General features: G+C 40.6%; 1 protein-coding gene across 1 annotated transcript; it reads left to right on the plus strand.

Moving 5' to 3' along the window:
- The first annotated feature begins 3,767 nt into the window (after positions 1-3,767).
- LOC147430366 (uncharacterized) lies at positions 3,768-17,541 on the plus strand. The gene is made up of 5 exons (XM_086495128.1): positions 3,768-3,866; positions 16,366-16,425; positions 16,527-16,586; positions 17,248-17,385; positions 17,470-17,541. Exons 1-5 carry the CDS (start codon positions 3,768-3,770, stop codon positions 17,539-17,541), a joined length of 429 nt encoding a protein of 142 aa, XP_086351254.1.
- Positions 17,542-18,448: the final 907 nt, after the last annotated feature.

Consider the following 18,448-nt stretch of genomic DNA (forward strand, 5'->3'; position numbering starts at 1 on the left):
TCTTAGCAATGGTAAGGCCACTCCTGGATATTGGTTCACATCTCATCCCCTATGGTTCAAAATATTGTTCTGTATCCGATGTTTAGAAAGAAAGAAGGAGGACGGGATGAAGTATCTAACATATCATGCAAGCGTCTCAAATCCCAGGCACGGGTAGCAGGGTAGCTAAAAGAAGCCTCACCAAAAATTCCCAAAATCCCCTTCCTTTATGATAATATCTTTGAGGTTCTTTGAGATCATAACCCTGAAAACCTCAAGGTTATCGAGGGGAATTGGATTGATCTAATGGAGGAGAGCAACAAGAAATAGGGCATGGAAGAAGAGTTCCTAGAGGTGGATGAGTTTGCACCTTTGTCTCATTAATGGAAGAGCTCGTACTCCATTGATGGAATGTGAAGGTGCTTAAACCCCAGAAAAAGAGCTCCCTTCTCTTAGAGGAAGTAAAAAATACAAGGGTATTAACTACTAGGCTATCCAAGAACATCACATGGATGTTGCTAGCAAAAGACGATAAGATGTGGGGACAAAGATGGTCTTCTACGAAGAAAGTGCTAATGGGTATAATGACGTCCTCTTAGTTGCGGATAGAGCTCTAGAGTGAGAACTGGTGTTCATTCACCCCTCCGAGAGAGATTTAGGAGTTAAGATAAAGTGGGAAGATCAACATATCACCATCGTCAAGATATGTGGACCTTTCTTGAGAAAGGAAAAAGAAAAGCTTTGGAAGCAGCTAAAGGGCATCCATATTGAAGGGAAATGGCTCTTGGTGGGAGACTTTAATATGGTGGAGAAGAGAAGGGAAAAAATCAGTCATCAAACATGTTAGTTGGATGTTGGCGGATACGTCGCGACGGACGTCAACACAGCGAGAACTCACCTAACAAGATTTGTTAGCTAAGGACGAAGTTTGACCCGCAGGCACGTGGAAGCAAGCATAGGGTGTCAGCCTACACTCGACCGACTATTGACTACTTCTTACAGAGGTCTCTACCCAATGTCTAAGTTACAACCTTCAAAAATACACAAAAGGAGATTTCCTACAATGCTTCCAAGAGCCAAATACCCATCAGACACTCTCAAAACGCTACGAAACTTAAAGGAAAACCCTATTAAAACCAATAGGCCACTCTCCCTAAGGTCCGTGACCCAAAATCCTACCCAAAAACACCTGGTGCAAAATCACGTAGGATGTCTAACAGGTTTTTGTAGGTCATCGTTTTAAAAACTAAGGTGCGTAATGTGTAGCTCTACTCAATACAAACGCGTGGATATGTTGAAATGCGAAAACAGACACCATATGCTCACCAAATCACCAGAAATAGCTCGTGGGTCAATCTCGCGAAGCTGGGCCGTACACACGCAATGTAGGTGTTGGCATGTAGCTCTCTCTGGGGGCAACACACTGCACTTCTCCTCACTCGATTCCGACCACCAGTGTACGCGTAGCATCAAGATAAACTCTCACTCTCTCTCTCGTACACAGAATACACTTCTCACAGACACTTCATAAAACTGAAAAAAGGGTCTTTCATTAAGGTCAAAATTTGGTATAAATACCTTCCATATACAATATCTCATGTTCCAAAGAAAAATCCTACCCAATCTACTGGCAAAAATAATATACAAAATTGGAAACTTCTGCAAGCCCCAAGTGTTTACAAATGAAATTACAGGTTTTTTCCTTAATCAGGGAATGACTACATAGGATTTCCTTCTTATTGTATTCTGCCAGTCTCCAGTTGAGTGTGGCCGCCAGTCTTCTGCTAACACTCCCCCCCTCCTAGTTCATGTTGTCCTGGACATGACAGTAGAGTTGTTGCTTCAGTGGAGGCTTTCGTGCATCTTCAAAACAGACCGTGCATGCTGGGCCAGTAATGTAGGGCCGAATATATCTGTATCGATGGTGAAGAAGTCGGTGTAGAAGGCTTCTTCAAAGTCCTGGAGGTGGTATGAGGGCAAGAACATTCACTGATAGAGGGCATGTATCACCTCATGGGAAGGTTGTGCAGATAGTTCATAAGCACATCTATATGTATCTTGGAAGAAGAATATGTTGTCTGTGGCTTGTCCAGGTTTAAAGACCTCAAAGACTGCTAGAAGGGTTTTACATATCTTCCTGAGCATAATGCAAGAGAGGTCAGGCGAACTAGTGAACAATTTAATGGTGCCCGTTAGGGTTTTCACCATGTATTGCTCACTCATTCTCTCACCTACCTTCAAGCCTGGCAGCTTTGGGTAGTTGAGCCACGTGGGGTGGCTTCTCTTCAGCAATTCATGCCCCTTCCATGTCCGCATCCTTGGTAGAGGGCAAAAGCTGAGGTTGTCTCTGATCATTTTAGGCGCCTCTACCAAATGAACTAAATACTGAGGGTATTTAGTGAGCCATGCCTTCCTCCATCTTGGTTGGGATTCTACAATGAGTTTAACCCCTTCTGGTTTTGTGACATCTTCATTGTACAGTGGCACTCTGGGCTCCTCTTTGATCCTCTTGTTGATTGTAGTAGCCTCATATTTGAGAAGAGGATAGGGGAGAGAGGGTTGTAGCCATTCATGTTGAACGACATTTGCATCTAATTTCTGAATGGTGATCGAATTTAATATCCTCTGCTCCCACTGCATTGCTTCTTTTGCGGTGTCCTTTATAGCCGCTTCTATGGCTTTATGTAGATTATCTTCTTCTTCTTGTGTCAGATCTCGGGCCTCTTGTAATGATCCCTTAGGAATGTCCTCTTGTATTATGGTGTCCACCGGATCTGATGCATTCTCTATATCAATTCCTTCCGTTGTAGTCGGCCCTTGACTTTGTTGACGTTCCTCACTTGTTTGGCCCTGAAGTCCATCCAGTTGCTTCTATAAATTGTCTTTTACTATCTGATCTTGGTTTGTCATAGATACTAATAGGTCATTGAGTTCTACATTGACCCTATCAGCTTCTTCTAGCTTCTGTTTTATCTCATCATTCTCTGTTTGCAGCATCTGTGAATTATCTTCCAGTCTTTTCTGAAGCTCCATCAATTATGCCTTCAAAGACTTGTTCTCATCTTCCAATCTGCTTTGTATCACCATTGATCCTTCCGCCATCATCACTCTCTGCTTTTTTTCAAGCGTTAGTTCTTTTTGAAGTTCTATCATTTGTTCTTCAAATGCATCTCTTTCTTGGCTTGTGCTAGTTGCAGTTGCAGCTCTTGCTCTGCCCGGCGATGCTCTCAACCTCTGAATAGTTTTCTCTTTTACTTTGATTTGATCCTTGGGTTCAATTACCTCATCTTGGCTAGCTTCATATGAGAGTTCAGCCCTATCCTTAGCCTCTTTCAAGCTCTCCACTTGCTTTGACTCTTTCGCCAACTGTAGGGTTAGCTCATCCCTTTCCTTCTCAACTTCAAAAAGAGCATTGCTGACTTTCTGGTATTCCTCTTCAGAGGTTAGCAGCTTCTTATTGCTTTCTCGGCTTTGATTTTCTAGCTCTTGACATTTTTGTAGTGCTACTTCTAACCTAGCTTGCATGTGTGCTTGGCCATGCATCTGCTCCTGGTTTTGCTTTTGAAGTGTTTCCACTTCTGATTTCACCTTTTCTTCACTCAACAACAGCCCTTCGTACTCCATTTCTTTAGCCATTGATCTGGCTCTCAATCCTTGAAGTCTTTGTATAACTTCTTCCCAGTCTTCCTCTTGTGGTTGCAAATCCATGGCGTCTGTTGCATTGTCCTTCAGCTCCACCAAAAGAGGGTTCATTGCGGATTTTTCTGGTTTAGGTGTTGATAATTGAAATGCTATCTGAGCTGCCTCCTCTCAGGTGTATCCAGCAGCTAGCAGATCCAGGAATATTCCATAATTTTTTGCCTCAGGATCTTGCTTCTCATCTTTTGGTTCAATTTTTGCCTTCTGCTCTTTCTCTTTGTTGTCCTCTTCCTTGGAGTCTTGTTGCCCATCAGATTTGTTCAACTCCTCAGTTTGTCGGGGTTGAGGAGGACTAGGAGGAGGTGGTGATGGTGGAGGACTTGACTCTCGGCTTGATGGTGGGTTGATGGTTTCTTTTTGAAATCCCGGTCAGCTTTTGTTTTCCCCTCTCTTTCTTCCCCTTCCTGCTCTTCCAGCAGCTGCCGCCTCACATCATCAACCTCTTCGTCAGTAAAAGGTATGACTGGAATGTTCTCAGCCATCGCATCTAGGATCTCAAAATTATTTATGTATTCTTTGAAGCGATCCCTATTTGTCCTTCGAGAAGATCCAGACATTGCCTCAAGTGAGGGCTTCCATAATTCATTTAGATCTCCTTTAAGCATTCATTGGACTCTGAAACTCTCCATCAATCTCTCTAGCCGAGCAACCTTCTAGGATTTGTTCTCTTTTGCTGGCATTTGTACAGTAGCTTTCTTCCCTTTTTTTTGGTTGAGCAGGCTTTTCTTCCACTGTCTCTAGCTTTCTCTTTAGTCAGGTGGTTACCCTGGGAGCTGTAGGTTGCTCTTCTTCCTTGTCTTTTATCAGCTTCAACCAATCAATCTGTGATGGAGGAAGAGTTCGCTGGCCCCTAGCATGTAGAGCTTCATATATCACCTTTGTGAGAATCTCCCCTACTGCAATGTATGTAGGATTTGGGTTCCCATCCTCACAATGTTGTACTGTAGGTATGCCGCATAATCGATCTCACCTGGCCTGCTTGTCTTCATTGCCCATGTGAATGTTGTTCCAATTGCCACAGGTGGCGCAGTGTACTTCTAAGGCCTCTTTGTGAAAATATGGAGATATTGGTTGTAAAGTTGGCACATGGTTTCCACCATTGGATCTGCAACATCCTTGAAGGTGCAGTTCTTCTTGATTTCCTTGTATACCTTTATCTCTTCTCGCCTCTTGTTGACACTTTCTCTTGCATTAGAGAGGTTCAAGGCCTTTGCAACCACCTCTGGCGTGATTACAATCACTCTGTTCTTTCCTTGCAGATCTGTCACCTTAGCTATGCCGTTCTCTTTGATTGTGGTGACGACTTCCCAGACTCTCTGAATGTCAAATTCTGCTGGCAAAGCCTCAAAATAATTGTGTAAGTACAGCTTTTCCAAGAGAGACTATTTCTGGCTTTCTCGTGAACTCATTGAGTTCCTGTGGTATCATTGGCAACTCTATGGCATTGCCTTCTGGGTCCTTAAGCAGGCCTTGGTATATCCTGATGTCGTTTGCTTCTAGTAAGTTGCTTTGTAACTAAGTGGTAGTGGGCTTTATGGTTCCTGCAGGTATTACAAATGGCTCCACTTCATCTAGGTAATCTTTGTTGGTCATTCTTTTCTTCTTTGCTGGTGACTTAGCGGCTGCCATGGATCCTGCTGCACTTAGTAGTTCAAAGTTAGCGTTCTTTACAGATTAGCTGATAAACTGAGTTTTAACTATCCAATTGACTTGAAAATTGAAACATGAGCTCAAGAGGGACTAAGGATGCCCTGCAAATGAAAACAGTAAGAATTGTGCTTCAAATTAAGCCTGAAGACATCCTACGTGTAGGATGTCTTTTTCCTTAGAATGGCTTGAAACTTGTCATGATGATAGGGCATGACCTGTGTATCACAGCTATGTGCTTGGATTTTGATTTGGACACCAAAAAGTGAAATATTGGACTATTTTAGGCTTTTGGTACACAAATGGGTAGGATGTCCTGTAATGATGATCAAATGTGGTCCAAATGACTTGAAAATTGATATGTAGGCTTCTTGTAGCATGTTTGTCACATTTATGATGTCAAACTTTTCTCAGTGGGTCAATATGACTCTGGAGACATACTACGTGTAGGATGTCTTTTTGTTCAGAACTGCATGAAACCTGTCAGTATGATAGGGCATAGCCTGTGGATCATCGCCCTGGTCTTAGATTTGAATTTGGATAAGTTTTGAGGGTAGGAAGACCATTTGTGGTGTTTGGGACTCTTAGAAGTACATCTATGGAGCTATGAGGCCAAAAAGTGATTTGTTTGGCTGGAAACTTGGTGGGTGGGCTTGTATGAATGTGATAAACATGTGTGAAGGCCAAAAAATCCATCTGGAGGTCATCTCAAGCTTAGAGACATACTACACGTAGTATGTCTTTTTTTGTGATTTTGAAGATATGACCGCACAATTGGCTTTGACATGATGTGAAGAGTGTATGGTTCAAGTTTCACTTGATTTGGATCATTTTTGATAGGTCGAGAAGCTCCTACTCATGAGTTTTGGTATCTTTCGGGTTACTTTTGCCGGATTTTTCTCTTTGTGGCCACTTGCAGGGCTCGAGAAGTTAGGTTTTTTCCATTGCTTTCTTGCCTCCTTTGGGCATCCAAGATTGGTCTCCTAGGCTAGGGTAAACCCCCTATTAAGTCTTGTTGGTATTGGGTTAGCTGTTAGGTGATTACCTATGCTCACAGGTCTCTTCCCTGCAAACCTCCTTGGAGTTCTATGCTAGTTTTGGCGACAAAAAATCACATATACATGAAGAGCATAAGGTGCTGAGTCTACCTCTCATATCTGGTAGTCGTCGGATGACTGTGCGCGGCGTATCGGCTGTTGGAAGTCCTGTGCGCTCTAGGTGGCTAGAGCTCTCTCTCACAAGTGAATAGTAGAAATGAGCTCTAAGTAGTGTGAAAAAACCCTATAATGGGGGGCCCAGAACCACTTTTCATGAAATTTTACATGTGCTCCTAACTTTTCGCGAAACGTGGTTTAGGCTCGAAAAGTTCTCCATTTGGACTCGGTTTGCCCAGTTTCTGAGAATTTTGACGATTCGGTCAAAATCTGGCCACAACACGCCTCCCACTTCATTCTCATAATTGCACCCCCACTGCACCCTGGGTTGTCTTCCAGCCACTGATCATCCCCATCTTTTTTTGTTTTTCATTATGATCGCATTTCACCTGCTTTTTGAAGGTTTTCTATCAAAAATTAGTAAATCTAAAGGAAAAATAGAAAAATCAACTAAAAAAAATCCCAAAAATCAAAATAAATCAAAACTTCACCCCAACACACTATGTACACTTACATGTGCTTTTTATGGCCGGATTTCTCCGTTTTACCAATATTTTGCACAAAAAATGGCTATTTTTACATATATACACACACTTATCGGCTCTAATTTAGCGTTTGGCCTCATATATCTGTAGATTAATGGTGTATAAGGGCATATGTACTTTGGTTAGTCCAGAAAATTTCACAATCAAACATAAAACCCCTCAAAAATAGTCAAAACATGCCCTTTTTGTTGCTTTTTACGGTCATCAGGTCCGCATTGAGAATGCCTCCCCCCCTCCTAATCAGAGTCCTCCCAGACGATAAGGTATCATCTTGGGGTATGTGTTGTGCATGGGTTAAAATCGTGCTAATGCATGGCCTTGTAACATGGCCCTACCTGATGCATAATCGGTCAATGCATGTTAAACTAATGCGGTGCGAGAGGAGGGAATAAGCAAGATGCTTATTGGCATTCGATGGCGAGGTTTCTTGTTTGTTGTTGGTTTGGTTGGCTGATTTTCTTTGCAATTAAAAGTTGTAATTCTGCCTCTCGTTGTTTGATCGTCTTCTTTGCGAAGATGCCCGATTTTCCGCTATTGCAGGTATGGCCGTTATGGTCTCCATGGAGAGAAGTGTCGTGTCTGATGTGGCCATAATCTTTTTATTTTTTGCTTTCCATTTGTATCTTTTTTTTGGATACGTTTGTAGGTTTATGGCATTTTCTTTGGTCGTGGTTGCTGTTCTGTTGATCGGCATCCACACAGATTGATTTGCCGATGTCGTTTGTCTGGCTGCTGGTTTTGCTTGTACTGAAGGGAGTTTCTGTAGCATCACTTTGGGGATCCAAATGCGTGTCTCATGTTTTTGGCAATTGAGCATGTTTTTTGGTATCCACATCTGTTTTATGATCCTTTTTGGTGTTTGTTTAACATTGTTGTACTGAGGTTGTCTGCTACTACCTTGTGGTTTGTAGGCTCGTTCACATCCATCCTTTCGTACCCATACCTGCTGTTTGCTTATTGCTGACCTTGATTTATTCCTTGTCGCCTGTGGTAGCTTCTTCTTTGATTGAATGGATTGGGCGATGTCCTGTTTATCCGTTTTAGGTGTCTTTTGCTGATTAAGTGTCACCCATGTTTTTTGCTTTTTATCAAGTGATTGTGGCACTAGTGTCGGGTTCTTCATGGTTATCTGAGCAAAAGGCTACCACTTGGTGTTCTTGTGCTTGTTGAATTATGACCGTATTCGTACTCCAATCTATCTGCACATTGTACTCTTTCTGCCATGGTTGTCCCAACAACATTGGATGTGGTGTGCACATATCCTCAACCACATAAAACTTGTGGGGATAAATATTTTGATGTACTTGTACATGCAATATCGTCTAGCCGAATGTGCTTAATGAATGTGATGTAATGCTTTCCAGCATTGTTGAGTAGGATGGAGTTGTTCTTTGAGCTGGAGCTGATTATATAATTTGCAAGAAATCAGACTTGCTTGAACTCCGGAATCAAGCAATGCCGTCGATTCAACTTGATTGCTACCCACTTTGACTATAATTATTGGTTCCACTGTGTCTTCACTAAAATTCGTTAATCGAATAGCATTTATTCGCAACGGTGATCCAATTTGTCGTTGTTGTCGTAGAAGCCTTCTTTTCGTAATGTGTTCTTTTGCTTTTGCTTATGCTTCGTCTCGTATCCTCTGTTTCTCCTTCATTCGTTGTTTTTCTTGATGGATTTGTTGAAGCATATCTTGTGTTAGTGGTAAATGATACTTTTTAAACTGACACCCACTAATCCAATTTGGCATTTCTTCTCCTTCCAATGTCGCAAGTTTGACAACTTTGCTTTGTGATAAGTCCCTAATCACAAAGGGTCCCATCCCTTGCTTTTTAAGTTTTTTGGCATGTTGCTTCAAAGTGTAAACAAGTACATAATCACCTGTTTTGAACTCTTTCGTACGCACATGCTTGTCAAAAAACTCTTTTTGTCTTCTCTTCTTAGCATAGATCGAAGCTACAGCTCTCAGTTGAAGTTCATCTGGCTTTTCAAGATCATCTATTCTTGAAGAGAGCTCATGGCCTGTCCATTCTAAGCATTTTGCTACTCGTAGAGTTGGAATCAAAAACTCTATGGTTAATATAGCGTTTAGACCAAACACCATGTTATACGGTGTTGTTCCAATCGATGTTTTATAAGCTACCCTGTATGCCCATAGTGTTGAGTGTAATTGTTGATCCCAGTCTGCCCTTGTTTCTGATACAATTTTAGTCAAAACACTGCATAGTGTTTTATTTGTGGCCTCAGCTTGTCCATTTGCCTGTTGATGATATGGAGCAAATTTTCTATGTATGACCATGAATTCCTCAAACAGGTATTCAATAACTTCATTAAGAAATTGTGTTCCTCGATCACTGACAATTTCTATTGGTAATCCGTATCGTACAAAGACATTTTCATACAAGAATTGTGCAGTGGTTCTTACGTCTGCTTTTTGTGTTGCTTTGGCTTCAGCCCATTTTGTGAGATAGTCCGTAGCCACAATGATATATTGGGTATGGGTGCTTTATGCAGGGGGTGAAATAGGCCCCACAAAATCAAATCCCCATTTTGTAAATGCCCGTGCTCCCATTATTGGCTGTAGTGGCATCTCATCTCTCTTTATCGGCACCTTAGTGCGCTGACATGCATTACAACGCTTTACAAATTCCTCAGCGTCTATGTGCAATGTAGGCCACCATATCCCTGCGGTTAAGACAATTTTTGCCGTCTTATCGCCTGAAAAATAGCATCCACTTATTCCTCCATGTGCATGTTCTAGAATCAGTAGGTATTCACTTTCACTTGCACAAATTCTAAGTTGATTGTCCTTTCCTCGCTTGTAGAGTTGATTTTCAATTAAAGTAAAGTCTCGAGCCTCCAACTCTATAGACCTTTTTCGTGCTTTTGTTATGTTTTCAGGAAATGTCCTTGTTGTTAAGAAATCAATGATATATTGACTCCATGCAGGTGCAATGGTTACCTGAAACAATGTCGCGTGATCCATCGGTCATTTGGCACTACATATAGTACAATTGTTAACATAAGCATGTGTGTCAACATACATAGTTGGCCAATAAACTCCTAAGTGTTTCAATCTTTGGTGTGTTTTCATTGTTGAACAATGAAATGCACAGTCTTGGATGTGTGCTTCTTCAAGATAACACTCGAATTCCTCTGGATTTATACATAATCGTAGAATTTGGTCCGAGCCTAGATGGTACAGTTGTCTTGCAATCAGCTCAAAGTTTTTTGTTTGTCGAAATGTTTGTTGTTTGGATCCGTCTTCTTTGTTATCAAATCTACCTCCAAAGGAAAGAATGCTAACAATTTCCTGAGACCATTTGGGTATCATTTCAATATTGAAAAGATAAGCGTCAGGTATGTCATCATCTACTCCGTCAGGAGCTTCTCCGTTTTGCAGTCTTGAAAGATGATCCACTCGTAGATGAGTTTTACCTTTTTTTACTACCACTGTGAAGTCAAACTCTAACAATATAATAAACCAGCGTACAATTCTCCCAGTACTGCATGGTTTATTTATTAGATAAAAGAGCTTGATGATTTGTGAAGAACACAAATTTGTTTGCAAGCAAGTAATGCCAAAATTTCTTTACAGCATATATCATTCCTAATCCCTCTCTTTCAGTTGTGGTATAGTTATTTTCTGCACTATTTAGCTATCAGCTCGCATAACAAACTGGGAAATCCATTGTTCCGTCTCTAGGTTGAGCCAGAATATTCCCAATTGCGTATGCAGAGGCATCAATGTGAACATGGAATATCTTTTTTCAATCTGGTGCTTTAAGTACAGGTGCTGATACAAGGTTTTCCTTAAGCTTTTTGAATGAAGTTTCACACTCCTCATTCCAGTCGAAACTGACTAATAAGCGATACAGTGGTTGTGCAATGACCGCATACATATATATGAATCTTTGATAATATCCTCATTGTCCCATGAAAGATTTTACTTGTTTGGCATTAGTAGGCCTGGGTATGTCTTCTATGACTCTAATTTTGTCTAGGTCAATAGTTATGCCATTTCTTGAGACTATATGTCCTAAGATGCGGCCTTGCCTTACCATAAAAATGCACTTTTCTGGGTTGAGACAATCCGATATGTTCTGCACTTCTCAAATACCTTTTGTAAATGATCAATGTGTTCTTCTCGAATAAGAGAGTGGACATAGAGATCATCCATATATATTTCTAAGAATATTCTTAGGTATTCTTTGAACACATGAGTCATTAACCTTTGGAAGGTGGCTGGGGCATTGGTTAGGCCAAAAGGCATAACTCTATACGCATATATTCCCCACTCTGTGGAAAATGCTGTTTTGTGTTGATCCTCTAATGCAATTGCCAATTGGTTGTACCCCAAAAATCCATCTAAAAAGGAATAGGCCCGTTTTCCTGCTACTCTCTCAAGCACATGTTCTGTGATTGGCAATGGATAGTTATCCCTTATTGTTGCCGCGTTCACCTTTTTGAGGTTCACACACACACGCAAAACTTTCCGTTCTTTTTGGGGACTACCACAATGGGTGACACCCAATCTGTATGCTCGATTTCATAGATGAATTCGACATCCATCAGCTTGTCAATCTCTTCTTTGATTCGTTTAGCAAATGTGTCATTATATGTGTAAGGACGTTGTTTGCTTGGTTTGGTATCTGATTTTAAATGAATTGTATGTTGGCATATCGATGGATCAACTCCCTTGAGGTATTTGTAAGACCATGCAAACAAATCTTTATACTTCTTGAGAAGCTGTGTTAGCATTTCTTCTTCCTCCGGCTCTAAATCAGTGGCTATATAGAGAGGCTGAGGCTCTTCGCCTAGCGCAGCGAGGTCAGGTCAATTCATTTTTCATTTTCCGGCCCATCATAAGATTCCTGGTTTATTATTTCCTTTACTGGTGGTGTCATTATGATTTTTCTGTTTTGGATGGTGAATTTTCGATAGTGGACGGTACATTCATGTTTTATTTTTTTGAATCCTCCTTACCTTCGCTTTCTCCTTCGGTAGTCCATACCTCTCGTAATGACCGTTTAAGTTCTTGGTATTTCTTTTTACGCTCCATTTTGGTCCACTCTGGATCTTTTGTCTTTTCCTGTTTTGATTGTTGAGATTTTTTTAATTTTGTTTCTGTTTTAGTTTTCCGTGCTTGTTTTATTTCCTCATGTGTCCTTTCCCTTCGAACTCTTGAGAATCTCCCTGATATTTGGTCTTTTACACAATCCTCTGCCTTGACAAGCATTAGATAGTGAGTTTTATCTTTTATCCTAGGCATCAGGTTCTGTTTTTTGTTTTTTTTATCTATAGCGTTCTTGGCGTCTAGGATGTTGATTTGCAAAATCATAAAACTTTATATCTGTAGTTGTCTCCCCACACTCGCCTGAATTGTTTGAACACTCGTTATCTGCATCGTTACTTAATTCCAAATGCTCAAACGAGTTATAAAACTCTTCCTGTTCTGGTGAGTCTACATTCTTATCCCCTGCTGGTATAAGGTTTACCATGTAATAGGGTAGCACATCATAGCCATCCTTATCGCAAAATTTTGTCGTCGGGCTATCTGTAATGGTATAGACATCCAATGTTGCTAGTATGTGTTCCCATTCCAGAGGTTCTAAGGCATCTTTAGGAAAAGGTTCCGAAATATAATCCGTGTCCTCAATCGCTCTTTCTAAGATGCATTCCTCTCTTTTCAAGCTTCCACAATGTGAAGCTCTGCACATCCATAGCTCTTATTTTTGCCCTAACCATGCTGGGAGTTCGGATCCTGCCAATGTAGCTGAATCAAACTCTTCCACTGGTGTCTGGTTCACATCCTTGTAACTATGGTCTTTTAGGTATATTTTGGTTGTGGTCTCCCCACGCCTGAGGTATATGTGGTCATAACCCCAATCCTGGACCATCTTTAATTGTCTCATGAATGGTCTTCCCAAGATGATCTCGTAATTGTTCTTTTTGTCGAAATCAACTATTGCAAATGTATGCTCATACTCAATTCCGCAAGAGGTGACAATTACTTTTTCTAAAAGTCCTGGAGGCTTTTCCATGAACCCATCTGCCAGTTGAATTTCATTATGGTTGCTCTCAAAGCCGATTTTCCCCATTTTTTCCAGATTTCTTTGGTGGTGATAGCAACTCCCGCTCCACTGTCAAGAATAGCCTTGGATACTACTCCCTAGAATTCTACTGGTAGTGTGGTATTTCCATCTTCTCCCTCGCAATATTCTCCAACCTTGTTTAAAGGTATAGGCCTAGTGTTTAGTTGAGGCTTGTCCAATTCTTTGATCCCTTCTTGAAGCTTCGAGGTAGGGTCTTTTAATCCAATTTTTTCTAAGAATTTGCCTACTGTGGTCCACATGTTTGGTCGTAACCTCAGGAGTTCGGCTAACGTGATTGTGCATGCCACATGTGTGGACAATAACTCGATCAACCTTTGTGAATCCATTCCTCTGTTAGGAGAGAGTCTTTGAGATGGGATTGCTCTCACCTCAGACTTAGCTTCATACTCCCCTAGGTAAGAGGGTAGATTTTTTAGCGAGTCTGGTTGGCTGTGCCCCGAACTGATTGACCCGTGGTCTCCCCCTTGTGAACGCATATCAAAGTTCATTTGTGATCTTGTCCCAAATTCTTCAATGGGAGGTAAGATCTCATTTTTCTCCTTCCCAATGATATTTATTTGGTGGTTCACTCTATTAGCTTCATTTGGTTCCCGGATTTGCTTCCACAGGTCATCTAAACTGTCACAATCCTTATCCATCCCTACCAATGTTTTAGGCTGGAAACCATCAATTGTCTCATCTATTGTATTTGTCACTATGATAGGTTCTCTCCTAGACTCAGAGGCAGTCATGAGTCCCTCCTCCGTGTTTGCTTGTTTCTCTAGAGTTGGTGTGAGAGGGGTTGGAGCTGGCACCTCGTGCCAACTTGCAGGTTTACCAAGCGGGTTTTCTATCAAGGATTGGGCTGTTTCAATCATCATCCGACACATTTCCAACCTCTATTTTTCTAGTTCTGCATATGGATAAGTCATCCATCTTTGCTCTTGGTTTTGGTTGTTTCTGAGTCTGGCTTCGTATGCTTTTAAAAGTGCGTCAAGCTGCTCATTTACTTTTTCTACCAGCACTGATCCTCCCGATCCTGCACTTTTGGGTTCTACTATTTCCTTGGCCCCTTTGGTTGTAGCAGTGTGTGAACTTAAACTAGTTAGATCCTCTAACCGCTCCAATCTATCCTTTGTGCGTTTTAACTCCTCGAATAGAGCTATTTTCTCTCATTCTCTCCTAGATTTCATACGAGCCTTTCTAGCTTTCCAAGTGCTTCTTTGATTTTTCATTTCTGCACTAGGAGCATCAGTTTTTGGCTCTTCAATTATGGGTTCATTTGTTCTTCTTTGAGTCTGTGCCCGTGTGATTGACTGAATAGGTATTACTATCTCATTTTCTGACCCTTCCAGTATGTTCAAAGTAGTTTTTGCTCCTTTGCTCGGGTTCTTTGGGAAATCAGGAATCAAGTGAGTAATTCCACACTCGGTGCATTACGCGTTGACTCTAATGATTTCATCATGAGAACAGTCCCTTAGCAAATGATCTCCACCACACTTGTAGCAGGGTCCCTTAGGCTGTTGACGTGCTCCTTGAGCTCCTCTCTGTTGGTAAGCATGCCTCTGCCCACCCATGCCTCCGTTGGCTATGAACAATAATGTTCGTTCATCCAAGTTGTATCTTCCTTCTCCTGCAGCCTAGGTAGCTGATGGTGGTCCTGTACTTCCTATCATGCTCCAAGGTTCTTGCGTTTTAGGTTCTTCCGGTGGGTAATAGACAGGATTTGTTGCATATCCATTGGATCTTTGTAATATGCATGCACAGGTACCAAAGCCGTATCTTATGCCGACCGATCGTACTCCTGGTAGGGGTGGTTGTTGCCCCAATACTGGTTGTGGTCGTTCAACTCCTACAGGTTTTGGTAGGTTACCTGCTTGATACCTAGGCATCAGTGGGATTTGAGGAGATGCTACCTGAGCTTGGGGAGCATATGGTCTCTCTCTCACATATCCCTTGTTATAACATTCCTCCGTCACATGGTTTGTCCATTTTTGTTCAATTGCACACCACTTTGGTTGCTTAGCCTGAGGCTTGGTATACATATTAATTCTTTTTAGCACTTCCTCCACAAGCTATTCCTGGCTTACATCTACTTCTCCTCTCGATGCTGTCTTAGCGGACTTGCTTCCACTTTGTTGTGAGAATAAATCGTCATCAAGTTCCTTGAATTCACCCTCCTTGTAGACCGCACAATTGTCTACAAGGTAAAGAGCTTCCTTAGTTAGCTCATTTAACGTTGTGCTCCTCTTCATATGTAAGTCCTTTTGGAGATCTGCGTTCCTCAGTCCTTGAATAAATATAAGCATAAGTCTAGACTGGGTTGGTAGTTCTTCCATAGGGCAGAACTTCACATATCTTTTTAGTCGTAGGGCTGCCTTTTGCACAGATTCCCCTTCTTTCTATTTGAATTTATGGATTTGTGAGACGGTATAATGAGCTATCCCTCTTTGTGAGAATTCCTCAATAAACTCATCAAAAAACTCCTCCATAGACTCAAAATCTCCACGCTCCACGGAGTCAAACCAAGTAGTGGCATCCTCTTCTAGGGTAAGTCCAAACCCTGCAAATTGAGTAGGGAAGTCCAAAACTTCTTCAACTCCACGCACGAAGGCTGCTACATGATCCTAGGATCTCTGTTTCCCGTGTATTTCTTGTTTACCCATTTTTGCACCTGGGAAGGTCTAATTCTACGATGGTCTACAAATCTCATCATTGGTTCTCCTCGTCCTACTCAATATACCTCCTCTGGCCTTCAAGAGGTGGTTTATCTCTTCGAACTCGTTCTATGGGTTGTCTTCCGGGATCTGCCGACTCTTGAGTTTTTGGCTTACTCTCGCCTTGATACTGTGATAGAGTGGTGGTTCTTGTAATTCTCTTAGCCCTCGTGCGGCTAGATAACCACCTCTGTTTCGGTCTTGTTCTAATGTCGCACTTTGTTGAATCCATGCTTGCAATGATGGTTGGGTTGCCATAAAAAGGAAGAGAGAGAGAAAATGAGAGAGAGAGAACATCATTTGACAAAATCATGACAAGCTAGAGTCTCTAGTATTTAAGGATGTTGCACCATACAAGTGGAAAATAGAGGACATATATGTGCATCTCCTCTCTTATTGGCAATCCAAGAGGAAACATTCAAGGCCACAATCTCTCCCTAAGGAAAAGATATAACCTTTTCTACACATTCTTTTAAGAATTCATCCTCTTTTTCTTAGAGATATCACTAATAAGAAATTATTCTTGTAGAGTTATTTTTCACATGGTGTCGATGCCCAAAATATTGAAGAAGCACTTTCTTTCCCTCAAGTAAGAAAATTTATTTTCTCTTTGTGTATCTTACATACATCTTAAAAGCATTGAAAAATCTCACATGGATTTCTCTTACATTACTATTTCTTTTGTTTAAGGTCATTGATGCTACTGCTTCTAGTGAGAAGAAGAATGAGCAAGATAAATTATCACATATGGTACTATTATTTGCTTCAATGATTTTACAACTAATTTTTTAAGTCATATTCTAAGTTTGAAGTATAGCTATAGAAAAAATTATTCTCTTTGAGTATAGTATGACTTCAACTTCCCAAAGTGTTGTCTATAATGCTTTTCATTAGCATAGAAGCCCATGAAATTTTTAGCTTTTATATTTGAGAATTGTGATATGAAATTTAGGTTACTACACCAACAAAGGATCGTAATTGTGGAAAAATTTACTCAAGACTTTGAGGAGTCTAGCCTTTTTGAAGCACCACAAAAAATGGGTGGATTTTCAGAGAGGTAATCATGGTTTAATAATATTATAGCTAGTACATAAGCATGTAAGTAAACTAGACTCCTCAAGACTTTGAGGAGTCTAGCCTTTTTGAAGCACCACAAAAAATGGGTGGATTTTGAGAGAGGTAATCATGGTTTAATAATATTATAGCTAGTACACTAAGCATGTAAGTAAACCATTTTAGCTTATGATATATAAGCCTCTCATTTTCACTTGTAGATAGATAAATTCATGTTGGAAATGAAAAGCTTTGAAGGTTTACAACGCTACATTTCTGATGAGGTAATCCACAAACAACATGTTTTTTTAATTGAAGTTATTGAAAAAATAATCAGGACTTTTCTCATTTGCTATAGGATCTTGATGACTCTCATGGGGGGGATGAGATCCCAACTTCATATTGTGATCTTTTAAAACATGGAAGTATGAAGGGAGTAGGTGTTGTAAAGGAAGGTGCTTCTTTGCTTAAAGGACATATTGTAGGAGCACAAGAGGTAACACTTTTTTGTTTACAAATCATATTCCTTGTAATAGATATCATGTCTTTTCATTTCATAGTTTCTTACTTGTTGTTATAGGATTGTGGTGATGTAAATAAAATTTCACATCGTGGTTTTGCTCAAACACATGGGATAGGGAACAATAAGTAGTATGTACTTTTCATTAAGAAGTACATACATTACTTTAAAAAAAATAGAGCCTAGCTTCAGGTCTTTTTGTAGTGATGTAAAAAATCCCGATAGTGCGACCATGGTTCGCAAGATTGTAGGTTGGTTGATAGATACTAACAAAATAGAAGTAATGTTGAAAGAAAATCCTCTTACTTTAGAGGACATCGTAATATATGGTTGATGACACTCAAGATCAATTAAGACACATGTTTTCAACCAAAAAAAAATTGTGTCATATTTAGGTAGATTTTTTTCTTTTGAGTGCCTTTGAAAAAATGATGTGAAGCATTAGGATAGAGTGCAATTATTTGAGCTTGGGGATCTCTTTGATACCATGTGCTACTTGTCATGTTATATGGTAATCTTCACACCTCAAAAAATAATTCCTATATGGTGATCTTCAAACCTTACGAAATTCCTACATAGGGAAATAAATTAATTCCTATATGGAAATTTCCACGCCTTATAAAATCCCTGTATAGCAATGTCTTTGGTTATCTAGGGAAATAACTACACTTTAAAATTCCCTACATCCCAACTTTTCCTACTTACATATGTAGGAAAATGTCTCACCTTTTCTAATTTGGAATTTTCCTACATGCGTGCATTGAAAGTAGGAAAAGTAAATGGGAAACTCTTTTTTTTTCTAGTATAGAATGATCTAAAAGTTCCTTGTGCTCCTTGGTTGCTTATTGGCGAGCCCTGGCCACTCTTCTCTCTGTGCTTGCCAAGCCTGGCTTCAAGAGCCCCTTCTCTACTTGCTCGCCCATGCTCTGCATGCTCTCTTCACCTTTCCCCCTTGCACTCCATCTATGGCGGCACCATGTGCAACCCATACCAGTAATTATTGTAGTCGGCTTCCATTTTTTTTAGATTTCCTTCAAAA

This window comes from Adiantum capillus-veneris, chromosome 22 (assembly GCF_014529385.1).
Source record: "Adiantum capillus-veneris isolate H3 chromosome 22, ASM1452938v2, whole genome shotgun sequence".
NCBI classification, from domain to species: Eukaryota; Viridiplantae; Streptophyta; class Polypodiopsida; order Polypodiales; family Pteridaceae; genus Adiantum; species Adiantum capillus-veneris.

Excerpts from the sequence above, each read along its gene's own strand:
- LOC147430366 (XM_086495128.1), top strand. The coding sequence starts at position 3,768 with ATGCTATCTGAGCTGCCTCCTCTCAGGTGTATCCAGCAGCTAGCAGAT. Across the intron at positions 16,426-16,526 it reads AAGCACTTTCTTTCCCTCAA|GTCATTGATGCTACTGCTTC; the intron begins GTAAGAAAATTT and ends CTTTTGTTTAAG. Across the intron at positions 17,386-17,469 it reads ATATTGTAGGAGCACAAGAG|GATTGTGGTGATGTAAATAA; the intron begins GTAACACTTTTT and ends TTGTTGTTATAG.